The sequence below is a fragment of the Trematomus bernacchii genome, unplaced genomic scaffold (assembly GCF_902827165.1).
Source record: "Trematomus bernacchii unplaced genomic scaffold, fTreBer1.1, whole genome shotgun sequence".
NCBI lineage: Eukaryota > Metazoa > Chordata > Actinopteri > Perciformes > Nototheniidae > Trematomus > Trematomus bernacchii.
In genome coordinates this window covers 248,005-272,809 of record NW_022987737.1, presented here as the reverse complement: position 1 = coordinate 272,809, position 24,805 = coordinate 248,005, and the positions used below count along the sequence as shown (strand labels likewise).

Genomic DNA, 24,805 nt, shown 5'->3' with positions numbered 1-24,805 from the left:
TGTTTATAGAGACCGCTCGTGTTGTTGTTTTCAGCGATGAATCGGTAGGCTTGTTGTCAGGTGGTACTTTCCATTTATTGATCAGGTTTTGAGCGTCCTGAAAGTGAAGTCCGTTCAATATTTCATCAAATAACAAAAAAAAAATTTGGTTCACACTGGGCTTATTTTAACAATGTGGTCACATGACTCCTTCTGATGTAACTGCAGATCTGCTGTAAGCTAGCCAGCTAACGTAGCTAACCTAGTCATTTCAGATATCCTGACAAACACTTACAGTTAAGAGAAGACTGACTCTGAGACAGAGACAGGTAACAGAAAGACACTTAACACAATACTATTTAGATGAAGGGTGCAAAGTAACTCCAGTTGTATTGTGTTTAAATGTACAGTGTGAGAAGCAGCAGGTATATGAGTATATGACCAGGACTAGATGACTGAACTCCTGTGTAAAGGTGTGTAGACTCACCTGTGATGTGTCCTGTCTGCTGCAGTCTCTGTATCAAGGATCTCCGGTCAGTTTGCTCTCTCTCTCTCTCTGCGTCTGATGTGTGCACGCATCACTCTTTACTCTGACGCTGTGCACGCGGATGCATTTGAGCTCTGGTGACTGTGATATATCTTCTCTGATGCAAGGCGTGCAGTGCTTTGTCTTCACCTGTGGCTGTCTCTGCTTCCTGCTCCGGCTTCATTATGACATCAAAGACCGGACTTTGATGAGTTTGAGCAAACAAAGAAAGCAGCTTGCAATATGTTTGGGACTGTGTGACACTTCTGAGGGTGGTTATTCATGTTATGATCATGTGTGCATGTGGTACATTTCCATTTCTGACGTTATTCTAATAATTTTGACTTTTTTCTAAGAATTTTGACTTTTTTCTTAGAATTTTTTTTTTCTTTCAGAAATTCAAAATGTTCCAGATTTTTTACTTTTTTCTCATATTTTGACTTTTTTCTCATATTTTGACTTTTTTCTAAGAATTTAGTTCTTTTTTCATATTTCTGATGTTTTCCCTCAGTTTTGAGCAAACAAAGAAAGCAGCTTGCTTGTCTGGGACTGGTTTTTCATGTTATGATAATGTGTGCATGTGTTGCATTTCCCAGAATAACCCTCTTTGTTTGTGTTTCAGATCAAACTGGTGAACATTCACGCCACCGACATCGCAGACGGACGCCCGTCCATCGTCCTCGGGCTGATATGGACCGTCATCCTCTACTTCCAGGTACAAACAGATTAAAAACCGGAGTAAACCGGTTATTAGAAACTCTGAATACTGAGGCTTTAATCACTTCATGCTGAGCTTTTATCTCAACAAAATAGCAAAGTCAATTTGATTTAAATTAAGATATAATAAAAGTATAAGCATCAAATTCAACTTCAAGAACAAAAAGTAAAATGACTAATTCTGTAAAAAAATCTGCTAAAATTCTTTGAGAAAAAGTAAAAATTTTTATAGGGTTAGACTTCTGGGAAAAAACATCTGAGAAAAGTAAAAATTGTAAAAATCTGAGAAAAAAAATAAATTCTTGGAAAAATATCAACATTCTGAAAAAAGTCTAAATATGAGAAAAACACAATTCTTTGAAAAAAGTGAACATATGAGAAAAATCTAAATTCTTAGAAAAACTTAAGAATTCATAAAAAAGTCAAAACACTGAAAAAAGTCAATTTCTTAGAAAAACCCCAAACTTCTGTGAAAGAAGTCTCCTGTTGCTGACCAGGTCTCCTCTCTCCTCCTCTCTCCTCTCCTCCTCTCCTCAGATCGAGGAGCTGACCAGTAACCTGACCTCCCTGCAGCCCCTCTCCACCAGCAGCTCCTCAGTGGAGAGCAGTGAGGCCGGCAGCCCCCCCCCCATGAAGAGGAAGGTGGTGCAGCGTTTCCAGGGCGGCGCCAAGAAGGCCCTGCTGCGATGGGTCCAGAGCACCGCCGCTCAGTAAGAAGCTTTCAGTTATCAGTGGGGTTCAACTATCAGATATCAGAGGAGGTAACTCTGCCAAGAAGGCCCTGCTGCGATGGGTCCAGAGCACCGCTGCTCAGTAAGATTCACTCACGGTGGGGTTATAGATATCAGAGGAGGTAACTCTGCCAAGAAGGCCCTGCTGCGATGGGTCCAGAGCACCGCCGCTCAGTAAGATTCACTCACTGTGGGATTATAGATATCAGAGGAGGTAACAGAGGAGGTAACAGAACATAACGTCTCTGTGTGTGTGTTCTTTAAGGTAAGCTGAGGTGTGTGTGTTGTGTCATAACCTTCCTCTGTGTGTGTGTTTCAGGTTCCACGGTCTCCAGGTGAAGGACTTCGGGCCCAGCTGGAGGGACGGAGTGCTCTTCCAGTCCGTGGTCCACTCCATCAGACCTGACCTGGTGGACATGGAGGAGGTGAGGAGGAGGAGCAACAGGGAGAACCTGGAGGAGGCCTTCTCTCTGGCAGAGAACCAGCTGGGCATCCCCCGCCTGCTGGACCCCGAAGGTACACCTCATCAAATATATAGCTTTCATAACATGCTCTTTGTTCAGACGAGTGGAAAGAACTCATCTAAGTCCACATCCAGGAGGTTATTCCATGAAATCTGTCTGTTTGTGTCTGCAGATATCTCATTCATCTATATTAACAACATGTCAGAAAGCTTGTTGGAAGAAACATAACTGTGTTAGTCAGTAATAATATAATAATAATAATGTTAATAATACACTTTATTTATTTAGCACCTTTGATGCTGGACGCAGCCCAAAGAGCTTTACAGAGTATGACAGAACATGACAATAACACATGAGGAACATCATTACAAACAAGGTATAAACAAACAGAAAGAGTGAAATCACTGAACCATAAAACAATAAAACTATAAAACCATAAAACCATAAAACAATAAAACTATAACACCATAAAACAATAAAACTATAAAACTATAAAACCATAAAACAATAAAACCATAAAACTATAAAACCATAAAACCATAAAACTATAAAACCATAAAACTATAAAACTATAAAACCATAAAACTAATAAAACTATAAAACCAAAAAAACTATAAACCATAAACTATAAAACTATAAAACCAAAAAACTATAAAACTATAAAACCATAAAACAATAAAACCATAAACAATAAAACCATAAAACTATAAACCATAAAACTATAAAACTATAAAACCATAAAACCATAAAACTATAAAACTATAAAACCATAAACCTATAAAACTATAAAACCATAAAACCATAAAACTATAAACTATAAAACCAAAAAACTATAAACCAAAAACTATAAAACTATAAAACTAAAAACTATAAAACTATAAAACCAAAAAACTATAAAACCATAAAACTATAAAACCACAAAACTATAAAACTATAAAACCAAAAAACTATAAAACTATAAAACCAAAAAACTATAAAACTATAAAACCAAAAAACTATAAAACCATAAAACTATAAAACCACAAAACTATAAAACTATAAAACCAAAAAACTATAAAACTATAAAACCATAAAACCATAAAACTATAAAACTATAAAACAATAAAACCATAAAACAATAAAACCATAAAACTATAAAACCATAAAACTATAAAACTATAAAACCATAAAACCATAAAACCATAAAACTATAAAACTATAAAACCATAAAACTATAAAACTATAAAACCATAAAACCATAAAACCAAAAAACTATAAAACCAAAAAACTATAAAACTATAAAACCAAAAAACTATAAAACTATAAAACCAAAAAACTATAAAACCATAAAACTATAAAACCACAAAACTATAAAACTATAAAACCAAAAAACTATAAAACTATAAAACCAAAAAACTATAAAACTATAAAACTATAAAACCAAAAAACTATAAAACTATAAAACCATAAAACTATAAAACCATAAAACTATAAAACTATAAAACCATAAAACTATAAAACCATAAAACTATAAAACCATAAAACTATAAAACTATAAAATCATAAAACCATAAAACCATAAAACTATAAAACTATAAAACCATAAAACTATAAAACTATAAAACCATAAAACCAAAAAACTATAAAACCAAAAAACTATAAAACTATAAAACCAAAAAACTATAAAACTATAAAACCAAAAAACTATAAAACCATAAAACTATAAAACTATAAAACCAAAAAACTATAAAACTATAAAACCAAAAAACTATAAAACTATAAACTATAAAACCAAAAAAACTATAAAAACTATAAAACCATAAAACTATAAAACCATAAAACTATAAAACTATAAAACCATAAAACTATAAAACCATAAAACTATAAAGACCATAAAACTATAAAACCATAAACCTATAAAAACTATAAAAACCATAAAACTAAAAACTATAAAACCATAAAACCATAAAACTATAAAACCATAAAACTATAAAACCATAAAACTATAAAACAATAAAAGAATAAAACATGAACAGTGATACTAAAAGAAAATGACAATTGACCCAAATGATAAGCCACGTTAAAAAGATACACTGAAAAACTGAAACGTTGACTTCAACAGATTTCACATAACTGTATTAGGTTAGATGAAAGTCATAATATCAAGTTGAAGTTCTACTTCATATTATTGCTTTCAACTAACTTAATACAGTATCTGTTGACAACGTCATTTAGATCTCTCTGTCTGTAAACACACACTGAGTAAGATTGACATTAAAGTTGACTTTGACTTTTTTGACTTTGATAATACAATTAATGAAAGTCAACGGTTCAGTTCTTTCAATGTAGGTCTTTATTGTAATGAGGTGGGGGGGTTTCAGGCTGATATCTGTAGTGTTTCCTCTGAAGTGGTTGTAGTCGCAGATTGACGCTGCGTTCCCGTGCTGCTCAGTGTCATTCTGCAGCCTCTCTGCAGTCTGTCTGCAGCCTCTCTGCAGCCTCTCTGCAGTCTGTCTGCAGTCTGTCTGCAGTCTGTCTGCAGTCTGTCTGCAGCCTCTCTGCAGCCTCTCTGCAGTCTGTCTGCAGTCTGTCTGCAGCCTCTCTGCAGTCTGTCTGCAGTCTGTCTGCAGTCTGTCTGCAGCCTCTCTGCAGTCTGTCTGCAGTCTGTCTGCAGCCTCTCTGCAGCCTCTCTGCAGTCTGTCTGCAGTCTGTCTGCAGTCTGTCTGCAGCCTCTCTGCAGTCTGTCTGCAGCCTCTCTGCAGTCTGTCTGCAGTCTGTCTGCAGCCTCTCTGCAGCCTCTCTGCAGTCTGTCTGCAGTCTGTCTGCAGCCTCTCTGCAGTCTGTCTGCAGCCTCTCTGCAGCCTCTCTGCAGTCTGTCTGCAGTCTGTCTGCAGTCTGTCTGCAGCCTCTCTGCAGCCTCTCTGCAGCCTCTCTGCAGTCTGTCTGCAGCCTCTCTGCAGTCTGTCTGCAGTCTGTCTGCAGTCTGTCTGCAGCCTCTCTGCAGCCTCTCTGCAGTCTGTCTGCAGTCTGTCTGCAGCCTCTCTGCAGCCTCTCTGCAGTCTGTCTCATGATGCTTTACTCTGATCTGAACCTCTGTGGAGCTTCATCCTGATCCACAGAACACACCGGGGCAGACGGAGGATAATTACTCTCAGGCTGCATATCTCCACTGTAGCTGCTGAGCTCATGGTGATAGAGAGACTTGGATCTTGATTCCCTGCTCAGGTAAATGTGAACATGTTTTCTGTGTCTCTCCAGATGTGGACGTGGATAAGCCGGATGAGAAGTCCATCATGACGTACGTGGCTCAGTTCCTCAAACATTACCCCAACCCTGGGCACTCTGAGGCGGACGGCCAGCAGGACGAGGTGATTTTATTATGGCAACATTTAGAGTAAAGTGATTATAAAGAAATATTTGAAACTGTTGTCACACGAGTAGTTCAAGGACAGTTGAACATCTGAACAGGAATTTCTGTTTCTGTAGTTTCTCGCTGTAATAAATTGTGTAATTGTGATGATTGGAAAAAGAAAAGAACATGCATTTCAAATGTTCCTGTGAGTTACGGCTTAGAGGGTTAGGGTGGTTGCTTTCTATATTTAACAAAGTTAAATCATCACCCTTTATTTAACGAGATTCAACGAGATCAACGGTCTCTACGTCTGGTTTTCTGCTGCTGTTTTTATACTTTATCTCATAAATCACAATCATCATAGCGTGATCTCAGCAGTGAAATCATCACATCATGATCTCAGCAGTGAAATCATCACATCATGATCTCAGCGGTGAAATCACAACATCATGATCTCAGCTGTGAAATCATCACGTCATGATCTCAGCTGTGTAATCACAACATCATGATCTCAGCAGTGAAATCACAACATCATGATCTCAGCAGTGAAATCATCACATCATGATCTCAGCAGTGAAATCATCACATCATGATCTCAGCAGTGAAATCATCACCTCATGATCTCAGCGGTGAAATCATCACGTCATGATCTCAGCAGTGAAATCATCCCCTCATGATCTCAGCAGTGAAATCATCACATCATGATCTCAGCAGTGAAATCATCACGTCATGATCTCAGCAGTAAAATCCTCACATCATGATCTCAGCAGTGAAATCACAACATCATGATCTCAGCAGTGAAATCATCACGTCATGATCTCAGCAGTGAAATCCTCACATCATGATCTCAGCAGTAAAATCACAACATCATGATCTCAGCAGTGAAATCACAACATCATGATCTCAGCAATGAAATCACAACATCATGATCTCAGCAGTGAAATCATCACATCATGATCTCGGCAGTGAAATCCTCACATCATGATCTAGGCAGTGAAATCATCACATCATGATCTCGGCAGTGAAATCCTCACATGATCTCGGCAGTGAAATCCTCACATCATGATCTCGGCGGTGAAATCCTCACATCATGATCTTGGCGGTGAAATCCTCACATCATGATCTCGGCGGTGAAATCACAACATCATGATCTCGGCGGTGAAATCATCACCTCATGATCTCAGCGGTGAAATCATCACGTCATGATCTCAGCAGTGAAATCCTCACATCATGATCTAGGCAGTGAAATCATCACATCATGATCTCGGCAGTGAAATCCTCACATCATGATCTAGGCAGTGAAATCATCACATCATGATCTCGGCAGTGAAATCCTCACATGATCTCGGCAGTGAAATCCTCACATGATCTCGGCGGTGAAATCCTCACATCATGATCTCGGCGGTGAAATCCTCACATCATGATCTCGGCGGTGAAATCCTCACATCATGATCTCGGCGGTGAAATCACAACATCATGATCTCGGCGGTGAAATCATCACCTCATGATCTCAGCGGTGAAATCATCACGTCATGATCTCAGCAGTGAAATCATCCCCTCATGATCTCAGCGGTGAAATCATCACGTCATGATCTCAGCAGTAAAATCCTCACATCATGATCTCAGCAGTGAAATCACATCATGATCTCAGCAGTGAAATCACAACATCATGATCTCAGCAGTGAAATCATCACGTCATGATCTCAGCAGTGAAATCCTCACATCATGATCTCAGCAGTGAAATCACAACATCATGATCTCAGCAGTGAAATCACAACATCATGATCTCAGCAGTGAAATCACCACATCATGATCTCAGCAGTGAAATCACCACATCATGATCTCAACAGTGAAATCCTCACATCATGATCTCGGCAGTGAAATCATCACATCATGATCTCGGCAGTGAAATCATCACATCATGATCTCGGCAGTGAAATCCTCACATCATGATCTCGGCAGTGAAATCCTCACATCATGATCTCGGCAGTGAAATCCTCACATCATGATCTCGGCAGTGAAATCACAACATCATGATCTCGGCAGTGAAATCATCACGTCATGATCTCGGCAGTGAAATCCTCACATCATGATCTCGGCAGTGAAATCACAACATCATGATCTCGGCAGTGAAATCATCACATCATGATCTCGGCAGTGAAATCCTCACATCATGATCTCGGCAGTGAAATCATCACATCATGATCTCGGCAGTGAAATCATCACATCATGATCTCGGCAGTGAAATCATCACATCATGATCTCAGCAGTGAAAGCATCACATCATGATCTCAGCAGTGAAATCATCACCATGTAGTTTTTCATCATGGTTTAATTTCTCCATCACTTTTATTTTGTTGCACATGAAGCTGCTTCTGGGCTCTATCCCCACCTTCCCTCTGTCAGAGAGGGTTCTGCAGGTAAGAGGGTCACACTGCATGCTCCTCTTCCTCCTCTTCCTCTTCCTCCTCTTCCTCTTCCTCCTCTCTTCTCTAACGCTTCTCTGTCTGCTTCTTCCTGGATAGTTCTGTCCTGGAGATATAGAGCAAATGCTCGAGGTATGTCTCTCTGAATTAACAAACTAAGTGTTTTTATGAAGACCCTTTCTTCCCCTTCCTCCTCTTCCTCCTCCTCCTCCTCCTCCTCCTCCTCCTCCTCCTGTTTGCATGCTTATTAAAAAGTGAATGAACCTAGTGGAAGCTGCACGTCCCCTCATACTGTCTGAACATAGCTTGTGTGAAAGCTGCAGCAGTTTGATCTGGCCAGTCATTCAGACGCATGCAGTTTGGACTTTTGGACTTTGTTAAAGCTGCAAGAAATGAATGAAATGAAAGTTATATTCTCTCTTTTTAATATGAATGTATGAAAGACGGATTGCATATTATTTAGAGGTTGCTGGAGCAGCCACGCAATGTTTCCCAAATGTATTCAAATAACGTCAGAGTGCTGTGAGTCTCTGGACTCGTCTGCACCTTCAATTCATAAAAGATCCCCGTGTCCTATGTACCAGCCAGCGTTTATACACACAGTCATAAAGAGATGTCTGCTGGGTTAGAAAGTGTTAATAGTGTTTCCTGTTGACAGCGAGAGGAGCGTAAGATGCTCAGAGAGCTGAAGGTGTTCCTGGACCAGCTGGAGAGAGAGGTGCTGCGGGCGCAAGGCAGCGAGGGGAACCTCACCGACAAGTACCAGGTCAGATACATCACATATTATATATAATATACATGTTTACATCATATATACATCATACAGCACGAGGGGAGCCTCACTGATAAGTACCAGGTCAGATACATCACATATTTCTCAAATAGGTAACTTAACAGAACAGCTTTAAGTTAAATAAAGACTATTTTTAGATGAATTTGAACATAAATACAATGCATTACGTTTGACTCTGTTTCTGTTTTCCTGTTCCAGGAGTTTAAGAGTTTCAGAGTGCAGTTTGAGATGAAGAGGAAGCAGAGCGAGCCGCTGCTGCAGCCAATCAGCAGAGAGGGGAAGCTCTCTGTGGACCAGGCTCTCCTGAAGCAGGCCTGGGAGAGGGTCTCTGCACGGGTACTTATACACACATACTGTATATATATATATATATATATATATATATATATATATATTATAATAACACAACCACAGACACCACTGGGGCCGTTCTGGTTATTAAAAAGGCTGCAGCTAATGATTATTGTTATTAATTGTTCAAGTGCCTTCTGATGTTTTAAAACCATAAATCCATTGCTATTATTCCACAAGTGATTGCAGCTCTAATATCTTTATACAATAATTATATTTTCTGTTAGTTTGTGGTCGTTAGGCTTTCTTTGTCTGAGTAGGATGGAGCGAGAGTGTGTGGGAGGGAAGGAGATTATCTCTGCTGTGTATCTTACTGTGTGTGTGTTGCTGTGTATCATGTGTAATAAACGTGTGTGTGTGTGTGTGTGTGTGTGTGTGTGTGTGTGTAGCTGGTGGAGTGGCACCTGCACCTGGACCAGTCCCTGCCGGGCCCCCTGGGGGGGGTCGGGGCGTGGTTGCATCGAGCGGAGACGATCCTCCGAGAGGACGTCTCTCTGAAGAACCAGCCGGAGGACACGGCCAACGAGCTGCACCGGAAACTGGACCAGCACAAGGTGGGGGGGCATCACTTACTCAACTTTTTACTTTTTTAATTACTGCTTTCCCTCCTGCATTTTTTGTATATTTATATTTATATTATGTATATTTATTGTAATTATGACATTTTAAAATAGTTTCCAATCTTTTTTTGTTGCATATTTCTGTTACATTCTACCTCTAGACCAGGGATGAGCAACTTGGATGGTGGTGGGGCCACATAATTGATGTACTGGCCACCAGGGGGCCGCAGATTCACTTGGAACACACACACACACACAAATTCCATGTATTGTATGTAGGGCTGTCAAGTTAACGCGTTAACGCACATTTTTTTTAACGCCACTATTTATTTTAACGTGCGATTAACGCATATGTATTTGTCCTCGGCCCGCCCCGTAGTTTCAGAGCCCAAAGGCTTGACGTTGTTGTTGTTGTTAGTTGGATGATGGGAGATTCTAGCGAGAGATATGGATACAAAAAAAGGTGTTTTAAACAGCAAGCCAAGCACACAGCTGATGCTGACAGCCCCGCTCCTGCCGTTTGCTTGCGGCAGACCACGCTTGAAAGTTTGCCGGGGAGACGCCTGGACACATCTACGAGCAGCAAGCTTTCAACAGCGATAGCTAAATGGGTGGCTACAGCTTAACATTGTGGAGGACGAGGGGCTGTTAGATAATGAATACATTATTTTATTTTAGTTTTCCGCAGTCTCGCGGGAATATCTGTGCAATGGAGCGAGCTTAAATTTCACTTTCGATTGCATGATATAGCCCAGCGCAACACCTTCGTCACACATGTTGCCATTTGTTTGTACCATTTTCAGGCGATTTGTAATCTGTTCTAGAAAAACGATCTGTTTTTTAGGATTTCAAGAAGCATATAGAACAAACAATGGATGTCTTTGATGAACATGTATCCATGCTGAAAGTAGATTTTGATGTTTTAGGAGTGAGATAGAGATTATTATCTAATATATGCATCCGATGAAGCATTGCATGAAGTCTGTTGCTGATCAGAGGCTGTTGTTGGGGCAGACCATGCAGGTCAGCCCGATGGTCACCAAGGTTCATGTTTTAATAGCATTTTTACAAAAAAAGCCCAGGCGAGCCTAACATGTGAAAAAAGGGCTTAGACCTCAGAGAGTTCAACTTGGGCCTGCGACCACAGTTTCCTGTATTTTGTTTTGAAAATCCACAGCGGAGGTTTGTGTCGTACTACAGGCGGTGTATTTTGCATTTCTCTCAGTAGCCAACAATCTGTCAGTCTGTTGGCTCGGACATAAACTCTGTAATAAATGTAGTCTACATTTCATAAGAGGTGTAAAACCTGAGCATTTTAAATCTTATTTGAACTAAATCCTGATATAATCTGTAGTTGTATTTGTATTGTTGATTTAATGTGTGAACGAGGCGATGTAGAGAAGGTTAAGCTGTCATTATTAGGCTGTAATTTGTTATAAACTGTTGGAGTGGTGAGCAGGCCTATTGTTTCTGGATATGTGTGGAGTCAGGTGGTCCGTGAGTGTTTTTTATTGGTTAAGTGTCCTTGGTATGAAAAAGTTTGAGAAACACTGCGCTAGTGGATTGTCAATGGGGGGAGCCTCGCTGCGGGGAAATTCTACAGATGGCCAGTCCGCCCCTCAAAAATGTCTATGCACACGTTATTATTAATAATAAAAAAATAAAAATGGATAAAAGAAAATTCAAAACAAAGAATTATTTTAAATTTTAAATTTAAATTTTGTAATCATCTCGCGACCCCCATTCGGGTTCCCGCGACCCCCCGGGGGGAACCCCTGCTCTAAGGTACATTTAGAACAGATAAAAATTGTGCGATCAATTTGCTATTAATCGCGATTAACTATTTGAATCGACTGACAGCCCTAATTGTATGTAATTATTAACTATCTGACATTTTTCAATCTTTCAGGGAACATCCTCTAATAAGCTCACTAAACAAATATCAGTTCACAGAAATGTTATAAGTAAGCATGTTTGTATTGAACAGGTTATTTAACAGTGGAATACAATTATTTTAAACTTTTGGAAAGCACCGAAAATGTGTGTGCATTGAGATGAACCATTAAGATGACATAAACATGAAGTCATGAACACTAACCCAGACATTAGTCGTCTAACTTGAACCTAAGACACTTGTAGCCTCTGCTGACGCACAATAAGGGGAGTGTCCACACAGACACCTGATCTGCTGATTTATTGTGTAATTTAAATCTTTATTGTCACATTGTACATGGCATTAACATACTGGTTACAACAACATAACAATCATGTAACAAAAGGCCAGCAAGGCAATACAAAATAAAAATGAAATAAAAGGCTAGGGATGTTCATGTTGTTATATTCGTGATGATACATGTATTTATTAGCTATTGTTCCAGTCTAATGTCTTTGTTTTGAGTCTTGTATAGAGTCCATTCTTCCCACTTTCTGTTGAGTTATGTTTCAGTTTTTCCATCAAAAAGATTTCCTCCATAATTGTTACCCATTGGTTTTTCGTTGGCGGTGCTTCCTTACCACAATTTCCTAGTGATAGCTTTCTTGCTGGATATTAGCAGAATTTAGATCAGATATCTGTCCCTTGCACTCATTTCCTCATAAATGAATTTACATAAATAGAGTACCAAACTACTTTTAGAAACCTCTTACCCAATTCTTTGACGTATTTCCTTACATATCATTTCCCAAAATACAATTATTTTCTGACATATGAGAATGTTCAGCATCATAAGAACCACATTCTCGCACCAATGGTGGTTTTATTGTGTGCTGTTCTCCTGCAGGAGGTGCTGAAGAACCTGGAGAACCACAGGCAGCCGTTCCTGCAGATCCACAGAGACGGAGCCGTGAACGGGGTCCCCGTCCCCCCCGAGCAGCTGCAGGACCTGGCAGAGCGGTGATTATTATTACTTATTCAGAGGAACATGTATCACTGCATCAAAATGTGAAAACGCCTATATCTGTCTGTCAGATATTCATCATGTGAGCCACTTTGCTGTGGTTATTTTGCACATTTCAGTTCAAGTCTACCTCTTATAAATATGCATAGACTTCACATTTTGCTTTTTTAATTTCAGCATTTCCCCATCACATTTTTGTATATTTATGTTTATTGAATTTTGCATTTATTTTGCAATATTTCTTTATTTCTTTTACAACTTAATCCCTTTTTAAATAATTCTGATTCTGATGAATTATTCCTAATATTTAGCATAGTTTTGCCTGCAGCTTATATTCAGAGTCATCCCCCTGGTGACTGCACCGTATCTTAATAACACATCATCTACCCGTGGTTCTTCTCAGGTGAAATCAGCATTAAATGATTTTAAACCCGTCTCTCTGCAGGTTTAACTTGGTGTCCTCGTCCTCTCACGCTCACCTGATCCGCCTGGAGTTCTGGGAGATGAAGTACCGTCTGATGGCATTCCTGATGCTCGCCGAGTCCAAACTGAAGTCCTGGATCATTAAATACGGCCGAAGAGACTCTGTGGAGCTGCTGCTGCAGACCTACCTGGTGAAGGGGGGGGTTACTTTGGGTCAAATAATCAAGTTATAGTGAAAATGTTCAACATAAACTCATGTTTTAAAGGTCACCTATCATGCTATGTTTAGGCAACAGCATAGGTCTCAGATATATAAAAATATATAAAAAACATGTCTATGAAGTGTTTTGCTCCAAATACCAAACAGATCACCCATTCTAGCCATGCCTCATATCCCTCCATTTCACTTCCTGTTTCTAAAGTGCTGATTTGGGGTATAAAGCTTTATAAAATAAAAAGGAGGGGTCTGAGCTCATGGGGGACCCGGCAGCTACTGTCTAAACTAAATGCTGCCGTGATGAAACGCCATATCATGGATTATCAAGGATTCTCTCTGAAACAGTATGGAGCTCAAAGGCTTTCTCTCTTGCCGGTTATACCACAAGGTGAGTTCCTTTTTATTTCCTGCTTCTTCACACACATGCTCTCCAGTACAGGTTAGCTCTGAGTGTTAGCGATGCTAATGTAAACACCGACCATATTACGTCCAAAACAGTCGGGGCATTGTTTCTGATAGCAACGTTTCTGATAGGGCCGTGGGTCCACATTTCAGATATTACGTCATATCGGACGCAAATCTGGATCAGCTCCGTTGTTCCCCCGTTTTTAGAGATTTGGGTACGGAGGAAAAGAGAGAGGGTTTTATTTTCTGACGCTGCGTGAGTTCCCTGACACACCGGGGATGTAGAGAAGACATCAGATAGGGACTTTTGCATGATAGGAGACCTTTAAGCAAAAATGTGCAATAAAAGTAAAAATAATTAATAGATAAATAGAAGAAGTTAAAGTGAAAATGTAAAAAGATAAGAAAGAATGGACTTCTAGGTAACTCTGTAAATGATAATATCTTAATCTCTTTGATTCTCATGCAGACGTTTGTGGAAGGCCAGCGGTTCTTCGATCAGTACGAGATGATCTACTCGGACCTGAAACGATCTGCGGAGGTTTACATCAAGTCTGACAGCGCAGGTGAGTCCTCCATCACCTGTCTGTAGGATCAACTATGGAAGCCCAGGAGGGACTTTTTAAACTTACAAATGTAAATCCACAATAGCATCATGATTTTACAAACATGTTTTCTGTATGGAAAAATGTGCAATAATTACATTTGCATTTACATTTTCACATACTCGTAAAGGCTTTAGAAAATGTTCTTCATTGACTGAAATATTGTTTGCATGAATTGGAAGTGTTGTTAGTATTTCATTTTTATTTTAACATTTGATTCAACATTTGAATATTGTGCACTGTGCACCATTGGAAATATATATTTATTTTTTCATGTTCGTTTTTAATTTTTTTATCATTAATTATTATTTTCTTTATTTTTTTAAATAACGTTTTAATATTTTCTTGACATTGTTATTATTATCATTATTATTTAAAAATTATCTTTTTTAATTTGATCTCAGATAACACGTCAATAAGTGAAACTTAATGACGCTTTTGTGGAAATATATATTTTCACTTTAATATAGTCTAAGGTTATAAAGGTCCCCGTGCGCTTCCATCATGTTTCATATGTATCATAGACTGTATATATAAAGGTATATATGTAATGTTTATCTTGTGCAGAGTGTAAACAGTGTTATTGATTTCCTGATGCAGGGTCTCAGACCTGTAACAGAGGTGAGTCTGACCCCTGACCTCTGACCCCTGACCTCTGCCTGTCTCTGCTCCTCCTTTAACAATCTTTAATCAACTCACCTGAACCAATCACTGCACTCTGCATGAAGACTAATGAGAATGATATTAAAGCCCCTCCCCCCTCCCTGAGAGCCCCTCCCCCCCCTGAGAGACCCTCCCCCTCCTGAAAGCCCCTCCCCCATCCTGCAGCCTCCAGAACAGGATCAGAGCAGGGCTGCAATGTTTAGTTTTGAAACGGAGCTTAGAAAGTCTGACGTCAAGATTTTACTCTTTTTGGAAATAAGAAAATCGATATATATTTTTTAAATGTAACTTGTGGACTTAACGCTCGATGTCAATAAAAACAAAAAACATCCTGAGAAATCAGGATGAATAAAAGTTTTCTGATATTTGCTCCATTTCAAATAATTACAATTATATCAAATTAAATAGATTGTTTTTGTTGAAATGTTCAATAAACAGATACAAAATAACAGACAATTTCTTTTTATAAACACAAGATATTTAAGCAAGCAAACATTAGCAATAAAAGTTAAAATAATAAATAAATAAATATAAGAAGTAAAAATGTTAAATAAATACCTCATATTTTTACAAACGTCATCAATACACATACAAATAAATATTTAAAATGTGTTATTAATAAAGCCTCAGTGTGTTCGGTACAGCCCTGATCCAGATCTGTTTTCCTCATGAACTTGTTGTTTTTATCTGATATATATATATATTTATATCTATGTGTTCCAGTGGAGGAGGCAGAGAGCGTCAGTAAGCTGCTCTGTGACGCCTCCTCTCAGTGGAGGAACCTGGCTCTGGAGGTGCGCAGCGTGAGGAGCATGCTGGAGGAGGTGCTCTCTAACTGGGAGAAGTACGGCGGCACCGTGGCCTCCCTGCAGGCCTGGCTGGAGGATGCCGAGAGCATGCTGAACCAGAGCGAGGGGGGCAAGCGCGTGAGTGGAGAATACTCTATTATTATTACTACAAACTCTGAATAAATCACAGGAGATACCAGAAACCAGAACGAGAGCATCAGGAGCGTGAGTGGAGAATAAACGTATAATTATTAACAAAAAGTCTGGATGAATCATAGAATATACTGACCATTAGCCAGGCCTCGCAGTGTAGACACACACCGAAGATAGGGATGTATAATCATTACAACTCTGAATAAACCACAGAATATAATAACCATGCAGAAACACTGAAGACATCATTCTATCAATACAAACTGTCCCTGACGATGACCTGGGGGCACTTCACTGATTATAAAGAAGCTGATATGTATGATGTATCCTTTGAATGCCTTTCCCCTTCCTCAGGACTTCTTCAGGAACCTGTCTCACTGGATGCAGCAGCACACGGACATGAACGATGCCGGGAACTTCTTGATCGAGACGTGTGACGAGTCCGTGTCTCGAGACCTGAAGCAACAGCTGCTGCTGCTCAATGGGAGGTGGAGGGAGCTCTTCGTCAAGGTCAAACATGTAGGTTTCACCTGTTTCACCTGTTTCACCTGCACGCACCTGTTTCACCTGTTTCACCTGTTTCACCTGCACTCACCTGTTTCACCTGTTTCACCTGTTTCAGAGTCGAGTAGAGTCTCTAACCATCTGACTCTCAGCTCTTTACCTGTAGAGTCTCTAACCATCTGACTCTCAGCTCTTTACCTGTAGAGTCTCTAACCATCTGATCTCAGCTCTTTACCTGTAGAGTCTCTAACCATCTGATCTCAGCTCTTTACCTGTAGAGTCTCTAACCATCTGACTCTCATCTCTTTACCTGTAGAGTCTCTAACCATCTGACTCTCATCTCTTTACCTGTAGAGTCTCTAACCATCTGACTCTCAGCTCTTTACCTGTAGAGTCACTAACCATCTGACTCTCATCTCTTTACCTGTAGAGTCTCTAACCATCTGACTCTCATCTCTTTACCTGTAGAGTCTCTAACCATCTGATCTCAGCTCTTTACCTGTAGAGTCTCTAACCATCTGACTCTCATCTCTTTACCTGTAGAGTCTCTAACCATCTGACTCTCAGCTCTTTACCTGTAGAGTCTCTAACCATCTGATCTCAGCTCTTTACCTGTAGAGTCTCTAACCATCTGACTCTCAGCTCTTTACCTGTAGAGTCTCTAACCATCTGACTCTCAGCTCTTTACCTGAAGAGTCACTAACCATCTGACTCTCAGCTCTTTACCTGTAGAGTCTCTTATACGTGCTCCAACACTCTGTGAAGCTGCAGCTGAGACGCAGCTCCAATGAGTTGGGCCGACCTGTTTTTATTTTTTAAACAATATGTTTATTCATTTTTCATTCTTTTAAACAACATAGTTACAAGACACGCCATACCTTACACAAACTTACATAAAACATTTGAGAAACAGAGGCAAAGACAAGACGGGACATAATGAAATAAATAAATAATTGAAATGTATAATAAAAATAAAAGACATTAAATGAAATAACATTATTATTATTAACATTATCCTAACAAGTCACAGCAGTTTAGGAATGTCTTTACTTTTCCTTCCAACCAGATCCTCTCATGGATTCTCTTTGTTGTTTCTTAGACACATTAACGTTCCCTCACAGCTGAGTAAACGGGCCCCAAACTATCAAAGGGACGTAAGTTATTATAAAGTATATCAATGCTGCTCTTCTTCCTGTCAGTACGCCCGAGCAGACGAGGTGGATAAGCTGCGTCAGGACTACCAGGACGGGATCAACACTCTGAAGATCTTCATGGACAACACCAACCAGAAGATGATGGCCAACGTTCAGGTCTCCTTCCTCAACGTCAGAGCCTTCGTCCAGGACATGGAGGTCAGACACTGCTCCTCTTCCTCAATCTCAATCTTTAGTTATTTACTGTAGTCAACACGGTATAAAAGACTACAATTCCCACGAAGCCTTCTCTAAAGTGACAGAGACCTGTCAGAAAGAAGCCGTCGAGGGACAGTTTTTAACCCACTAAGTTACAGTGTATATCATCCTCTGTGTGTGTGTGTGTGTGTGTGTGTGTGTGCCTGTGTGTGTGCCTGTGTGTGTGCCTGTGTGTGTGTGTGTGTGTGTGTGTGTGTGTGTGTGTGTGTGTGTGTGTGTGTGTGTGTGTGTGTGTGTGTGTGTGTGTGTGTGTGTGTGTGTGTGTATGTGTATGTGTGTGTGTGTGTGTGTGTGCAGGAGGTGAAGCAGAAGGTGCCTGCGATGGAGGCGGCCTGTAAGGCAGCGAGCCGCACCGCCCAGCTGCTCAGCAAAGACTCTCCTCAGGACGAGACGTTGGCCATGACGGAGCTGATGGGGTCCGTCAGGGAGCAGCTGGCCAAGGTCTTTATCAGGATCAATACTTACTATCAGGATCAATACTTACTATCAGGATCAGTACTTACTATCAGGATCAGTACTTACTATCAGGATCAGTACTTACTATCAGGATCAGTACTTACTATCAGGATCAGTACTTACTATCAGTGTCAATACAGGAAGTTAGACTGAGATACGATAGACAATAGGATAACACTTTACTGATCAGATGAAGTCTGAGATGCTCCTTGCATCCCAGCAGCTCCATGTGTAACATCACAGCAGGATCAGTGAGAGCTGCTCAAAGAGCCTTCAGCGTGATCTGATCTGTAGCTCTGTGTTCACTGAGAGGGCTGGAGCACAGAGGATGCTTCAGGCTGACTGGAGCACAGAGGATGCTTCAGGCTGACTTTAGTGGTCACTGTGTTAGATTAAACATATGTAACATGTGATCTTAAAGGTGAGGGAGCGGTCCCTGCCCCTCTTGAGGGAGTCCCAGTCCCTGCTGCCCCCCCTGGAGGAGATGGAGAGGAACATCTCAGGTTTCTACCAGGCTCTGGAGAAGGCCAGTCACATCACAGGGACCCCCAGCCCGGAGGGGGGGGACTTCAAGATCAAGTGCCAGGTAAACAACTACAGGAGGTTAAGAGGAGATTCACTCAGACAACACTCTGGGAAAAGAGTTAGAGTTCTGAGAAATGACCAAAAAAAAAAGAAAATCTGAATAAGTCAACGTAAAAAAAAAAGTTAGAATTCTGAAAAAAACCTCAAAATTATTTAAAAAAAAGGCAAAATATTGAAAAATATAAACATTTGGAGAATAACATTAGAATTCTGAAAAAAGTCAACATTAAAGAAAAGGTTTCAATATTATTAGAAAAAACTCAAAATGTCAAAAATAAAGAAAAGTTAGAATTCTGAGAAAAAAAAATATATATTTTGAAATGTTTTTACCAGATAATGTCAAATTTCTGAGAGACATTTCAACATTTTGAAAAATGTACAAAATGTTAAGAATAACGTTAGAATTCTGAAAAATGTCAAAATTCAAAACAATTCTGAAAATGATGAGAAAAAAACAAAAATGATGAGAAATGTCTGAACTGAGACAAAAGTCCAAATTCTGAATTTGACAAAAAAGTTTCGCAGACTTCTAAAATCTCACAACAAAAAAATTAATTCTGTCTTGATCAGATCTCAAAAACGTTTTCACATGTCCCTGATCCTCTTCCGTGTAAATAAATACTGTACTATATATAAAGCATAGAAATGAATAATTCTAGCAGAGTTTTTGGTGAAGCTGATGATTTTTCTGCTTCTTTATATAATGAATCTGATGCTGTTCTGCAGGAGCTGGTGACCTTCACTCACAGCTGTAAGAAGTGTCTGACCAACATCGAGAGGAACCACCAGAACATCCAGAAGATTCTGAGCAGCAGCAGCACCTTGGAGCACCTGGACCTGAACCTGCTGCAGAAGAGAGTGGCCGACCTGCAGGCCTCCTCCCAGGTACTTCCTGTTTACCTGTTTATACTCACTTCCTGTTTACCTGTTCAGGTGACCTGTCTATACTCAGGTACACAACTTCCTGTTTACCTGTTCAGGTAACCTGTCTATACTCCGGTACAAATTCGGAAAACATCAACATTTCTGCGAGGAAAGTCAACATTTCGAGAAAAAAGTTAGAATTAAAATTCCGACTAACCTGTAGGTACGTTAACGTCCAGGTGACCTGTCTATACTCAGGTACGTTAACGTCCAGGTGACCTGTCTATACTCAGGTACGTTAACGTCCAGATGACCTGTTTATACTCAGGTACGTTAACGTCCAGGTGACCTGTCTATACTCAGGTACGTTAACATCCAGGTGACCTGTCTATACTCAGGTACGTTAACGTCCAGGTGACCTGTCTATACTCAGGTACGTTAACGTCCAGGTGACCTGTCTATACTCAGGTACGTTAACGTCCAGGTGACCTGTCTATACTCAGGTACGTTAACGTCCAGGTGACCTGTTTATACTCAGGTACGTTAACGTCCAGGTGACCTGTTTATACTCAGGTACGTTAACGTCCAGGTGACCTGTCTATACTCAGGTACGTTAACGTCCAGGTGACCTGTTTATACTCAGAGAGCTGACATCCAGGTTATTTTCAAATAAATGTAAATTCTGAAAAAAGTCAGAATTCTGAAGACATTTTTTAAAATTCCGACTGACCTGTTATACTCAGGTACGCTGACCTCCAGGTGACCTGTTATACTCAGGTACGCTGACCTCCAGGTGACCTGTTTATATTCTAATGACTAATGAATAAAGGCTCTCTGTGTGCAGGTGATGATCAAGGAGTCTACAGAGTGGAGGAAGCACGAGGAGGCGAACAGCTGTCTGATGAAGAGGTTTGAAGAGTCCCGCATGGAGCTGGAGAAAGTCCTGAAGACGGCTCAGAGCTGTCTGACTGAGAGAGGAGAGCCAGAGGAGCTGCTGAGGAAACACACGGTGAGAACAGAGAAATCAATATGTGCATCCAGAACCATTCTGCAGACACAAACAGACACAGTTAGTCAAATAAACTCTTCGATTTTGGAGGTTTTCTTTCACTAGTTTCAAAGAAGACTGTCAGATTGTAGCAGTGCATGAAAGCATTCTGCTGAGAGGAGACCTTTAAAGATCTTGCTAAATTCATAGAGGTTGTACACACTGCAGGTGTAGATATATAACTTCCCCACTTCCTTACTGACATTACGGTGCGTCCACACAGCAGCGTTAAAAAATCTTGGAGGTGGGCGTATCTGAAGCTTGGGGATTCTTTGCGAGCAACGCGACCAACAACCAATCACATGAATCTCCCGCCCCCGACATACAAAGCAAAAAAGCCCGAAGTAAACTGGATATAAACTCCCCAAACAGGCGAAAACCTACCACTGTCTCTGCCACCTCCCTCCATGCCTGGCTCCTCCGGTTTGTATCCCGGTAGGTAAATAGCGACTGGTCATAAAGCACCGGGTGATTCCCTACCGCTAATTTCTCCTCCATGTTTTGGAATATGAGGAAATGACCTGCGGTATGTCTCTCCCAGCATACACGCGGTTTGATTGGCTAGCGCTTGAACTGTCAGATTTGCATACACAGGATTTGATTGGCTGACGCTTCCACCTCAGCTTCAAAAGTTGAACATTGCTCAACTTTTGAAGCCTGAGATGCCTGGAAATCTCCGCTCTGCTTCCCACAATGCAGTTCGGCGAAAAGTGAGGCAAAGTGACGTCACCCCATTCAAAGTGAATGGGCAGAAGCGTTGGAAGATTTTTTTAACGCTGCTGTGTGGACGGGCCGCACAATAATTTCTTATATTACAAGTTTCTTGAATTTAGGAGAAATCTGCAGACACAAACAGACACAGTTAGTCAAATAAACTCCTGGATGTGGATTATCTTCCAGTAGTCTGAAAGAAGTCTGAAGTTGAGCAGTGCATGAACACCTGAGTGTGATCCCAGATGATGAGGAGGATATTAAAGTGTGTGTGTCTGCAGGAGTTCCTGGGGTCAGCTGGACCAGCGCGTCCTGAACTCCTTCCTGAAGGCGTGTGACGAGCTGACGGACATCCTGCCTCAGCTGGAGCAGCAGGATCTGCAGGAGACGGTCCGACGGCTTCACAAACACTGGAAGGTAAAGACTCACAAAGTGTCAGGAAATAAACCCCTCTCTCTTTTCCTCCGTACCCACATCTCTAAAAACGGGGGAACAACGGAGCTGATCCAGATTTGCTGCATCATGACCACATTACTAAAATGTGGGCGGGCTTTACATCCACGGGCCATTCAGAAACGTTACTGTCAGAAACAATGAGACGTGTTCTGGAAGTAATACGGTCTGTGTTCACATTAGCATGCTAACACTCAGAGCTAACCTGTACTGGAGAGAGTGGGTGTGAAGAAGCAGGAAATCAAAAGGAACTCACCTTGTGGTAAACCTGAGAGAGAGAAAGAGTTTGAGCTCCATACTGTTTCAGAGAGAATCCTTGATGTGGTTTGGAACATGATATGGAGTTTCAGAGAGAATCCTTGATGTGGTTTGGAACATGATATGGGGTTTCATCACGGCAGCATTTAGCTGAGTTTCTGCTGGGAGAGTTCTCCTGATGAGATCTACTCTCTCTCTAAAGCTACTGACCCAGAGTCAGCTCTTTAGTAACAGCTGGAAGAGAGAGAGGGGGGGGGGGCTACAAGGATCTGTTTGGGGTTTGGAGCAGGACACTTCAGAGACATGTCCTTAGTAACAGCTGGAAGAGAGGGGGGGGGGCTACAAGGATCTGTTTGGGGTTTGGAGCAGGACACTTCAGAGACATGTCCTTAGTAACAGCTGGAAGAGAGGGGGGGGGCTACAAGGATCTGTTTGGGGTTTGGAGCAGGACACTTCAGAGACATGTCCTTAGTAACAGCTGGAAGAGAGGGGGGGGGGGGCTACAAGGATCTGTTTGGGGTTTGGAGCAGGACACTTCAGAGACATGTCCTTATATCTGTATATATCTGAGACCTCTAATATCAGCCTAACAATAGTACAATAGGAGCCCTTTAATGCATCATACAGTGAAAGGTAAGGTAAGTTTATTTATAAAGCACATTTTCAGACACAGAGTGCTTTACATCATCATCATCACCAAGAAGACAACCGAAAGGAACCCAGTAAATAAACACAATGCAATAACAGATTTAAAACATGCATAACAGAGACACAGAATAGTTTAAAAACAACATTGTAAATACAGTAGATGCTAAAACAAGTTAAAAGGCTTCTGGGTAAGCAGCTGAAAAAAGAAGTCAGCGTGGGTGAAGACTCAGGTTTTCTGGAAGTTCCATTTGTGGGGAGCTTAAAGACTAAAAGCAGCTTCGGTGTGTTTTGTTCTGATCCGAGGACAACGGGTAAGACTGAATGTCTCTCTGCAGGACGTCCAGACGGAGACTCCTCTGCACCTGCTGCGTCTGAAGGTGCACGTTGAGAAGAAGCAGCTGGAGGTTCTGATGCAGGACTCTGAGGCCGAGCTGACCCGAGAGAACAGACACCTGACAGGCATGGGGAGTGAGAGGCTGGTCCGAGAGCACCGGGTGAGAGGAGGGGCACAACAATCATTAACAGCTGTTTCCATCTTTTAAATGTGTTATTTCCAAGAAATTCATGAGCAGGTTGTCATAGATATCTGAAACCTTAGACACTCACACAGGTATTATTATATTGTTGTTCAACAGTATAAGAGCCAGACTACTAGCGTCAAGTCCGCCAACAGTAGATGTTTCTGTCTAAAGAATAACAGAATCTCACAGGTTTTATACACTTCTTTTTAGTTTACACAGCACTATACCTTTGGACCTTTTACACATGTTACAAGACCCTATGCTAAATAACACGCTGCAAAGAGACATGTGTACATTCATGGTTCAAAGGTCTCTTTAAAAGAACTAAATGATGAAATTCACTAGCATGACCCACAACACATGATCATATAATATAGATTATTTCAACGTCTCTGGAGAACATGCAGTTTAAAGTGGAGATTTTGCTCGATTCTTTGTGGAAATCAGTTCTACACATCTGTCCACTAAATCAATAAGCAGCCCTGTAGTAGGACTTCAGCTGCTCACCTCAAAGTCAAAAGTCAAAGTCAATCTTTCAGTTTGTGTGCACAGACAGAGATCAAAATACCGTTTCCCACCATCCAGAGGAATACAAAATATAAATATAAGAAAATGTATAAAAACTAAGGTAACTCATTCTGTTTTTATATTGTTCCTCCAGACGTTCTTCCGGGATCAGGGCCCTCTGTCTGTGTGTGAGAAGAGGCTGCAGATGATGGAGGAAACGTGCCTGAAGCTCCCTGAAGGAGACGCTGCTCTGCAGACGCTGGAAGGAGCCAGGAAGGACTTCTGTGATCTGAAGGAGGAAATACAGAGCACGCATCAGAAGCTGCTGCAGCACCAGGACAAGTGGAAGGACTACAGCGCCAGGTAACAGCAGCAATGTGTTGTACTAGGGTTCATTTGAGTTCAGGGAAGCATGGTTGCAGTGGCGATCCTAGAGTCAGTGGGGGCCCTAGGCAAACATTCACTGGGGGCCCCTCGAACCAGCTTTTCATCACCACGCACAACCGGCAGCAGCAACCCCCCCCCCCCCGGAGCGGAGCGGAGAAACGAAACTTAAAGGGGACCTATCATGCAAAATGCACTTGTGTACGTCTTTTCTACATGAATATGTGTCCCCGGTGTTCCAGGGAACTCACCAAGTGTCAGAAAACACAACCCTCTCTATTTTCCTCCATACCCAAATCTCTAAAAAAGGGGCTGCAACGGATCTGATAAAAACTGATCCAGATTTGAACACTGTCCTGACGTCAGGACGGTGGCGCTACGGCTATTGGGCCAACTCCACCAATCAGGAGGAGACAGCCACGGCC

General features: G+C 41.0%; 1 protein-coding gene across 1 annotated transcript in view; it reads left to right on the top strand.

Annotated features, from left to right (window-relative positions):
* The window catches only part of LOC117495040 (nesprin-1-like), a 44,030-nt gene extending 20,637 nt beyond the window's left edge, over positions 1 to 23,393 (top strand). The window contains exons 6-24 of the mRNA XM_034146103.1: positions 1,128 to 1,220; positions 1,760 to 1,932; positions 2,273 to 2,469; positions 5,655 to 5,764; positions 8,833 to 8,940; positions 9,166 to 9,303; positions 9,708 to 9,872; positions 12,659 to 12,771; positions 13,221 to 13,389; positions 14,290 to 14,386; positions 15,812 to 16,014; positions 16,384 to 16,548; positions 17,733 to 17,885; positions 18,243 to 18,386; positions 18,823 to 18,987; positions 19,713 to 19,871; positions 20,695 to 20,859; positions 21,891 to 22,026; positions 23,304 to 23,393. Of these exons, the coding sequence (XP_034001994.1) occupies positions 1,128 to 1,220; positions 1,760 to 1,932; positions 2,273 to 2,469; positions 5,655 to 5,764; positions 8,833 to 8,940; positions 9,166 to 9,303; positions 9,708 to 9,872; positions 12,659 to 12,771; positions 13,221 to 13,389; positions 14,290 to 14,386; positions 15,812 to 16,014; positions 16,384 to 16,548; positions 17,733 to 17,885; positions 18,243 to 18,386; positions 18,823 to 18,987; positions 19,713 to 19,871; positions 20,695 to 20,859; positions 21,891 to 21,947 (2,574 nt within the window). The 3' untranslated portion in view covers positions 21,948 to 22,026; positions 23,304 to 23,393. The remainder of the gene's footprint in view (positions 1 to 1,127; positions 1,221 to 1,759; positions 1,933 to 2,272; positions 2,470 to 5,654; positions 5,765 to 8,832; positions 8,941 to 9,165; positions 9,304 to 9,707; positions 9,873 to 12,658; positions 12,772 to 13,220; positions 13,390 to 14,289; positions 14,387 to 15,811; positions 16,015 to 16,383; positions 16,549 to 17,732; positions 17,886 to 18,242; positions 18,387 to 18,822; positions 18,988 to 19,712; positions 19,872 to 20,694; positions 20,860 to 21,890; positions 22,027 to 23,303) is intronic.
* Positions 23,394 to 24,805: the final 1,412 nt, after the last annotated feature.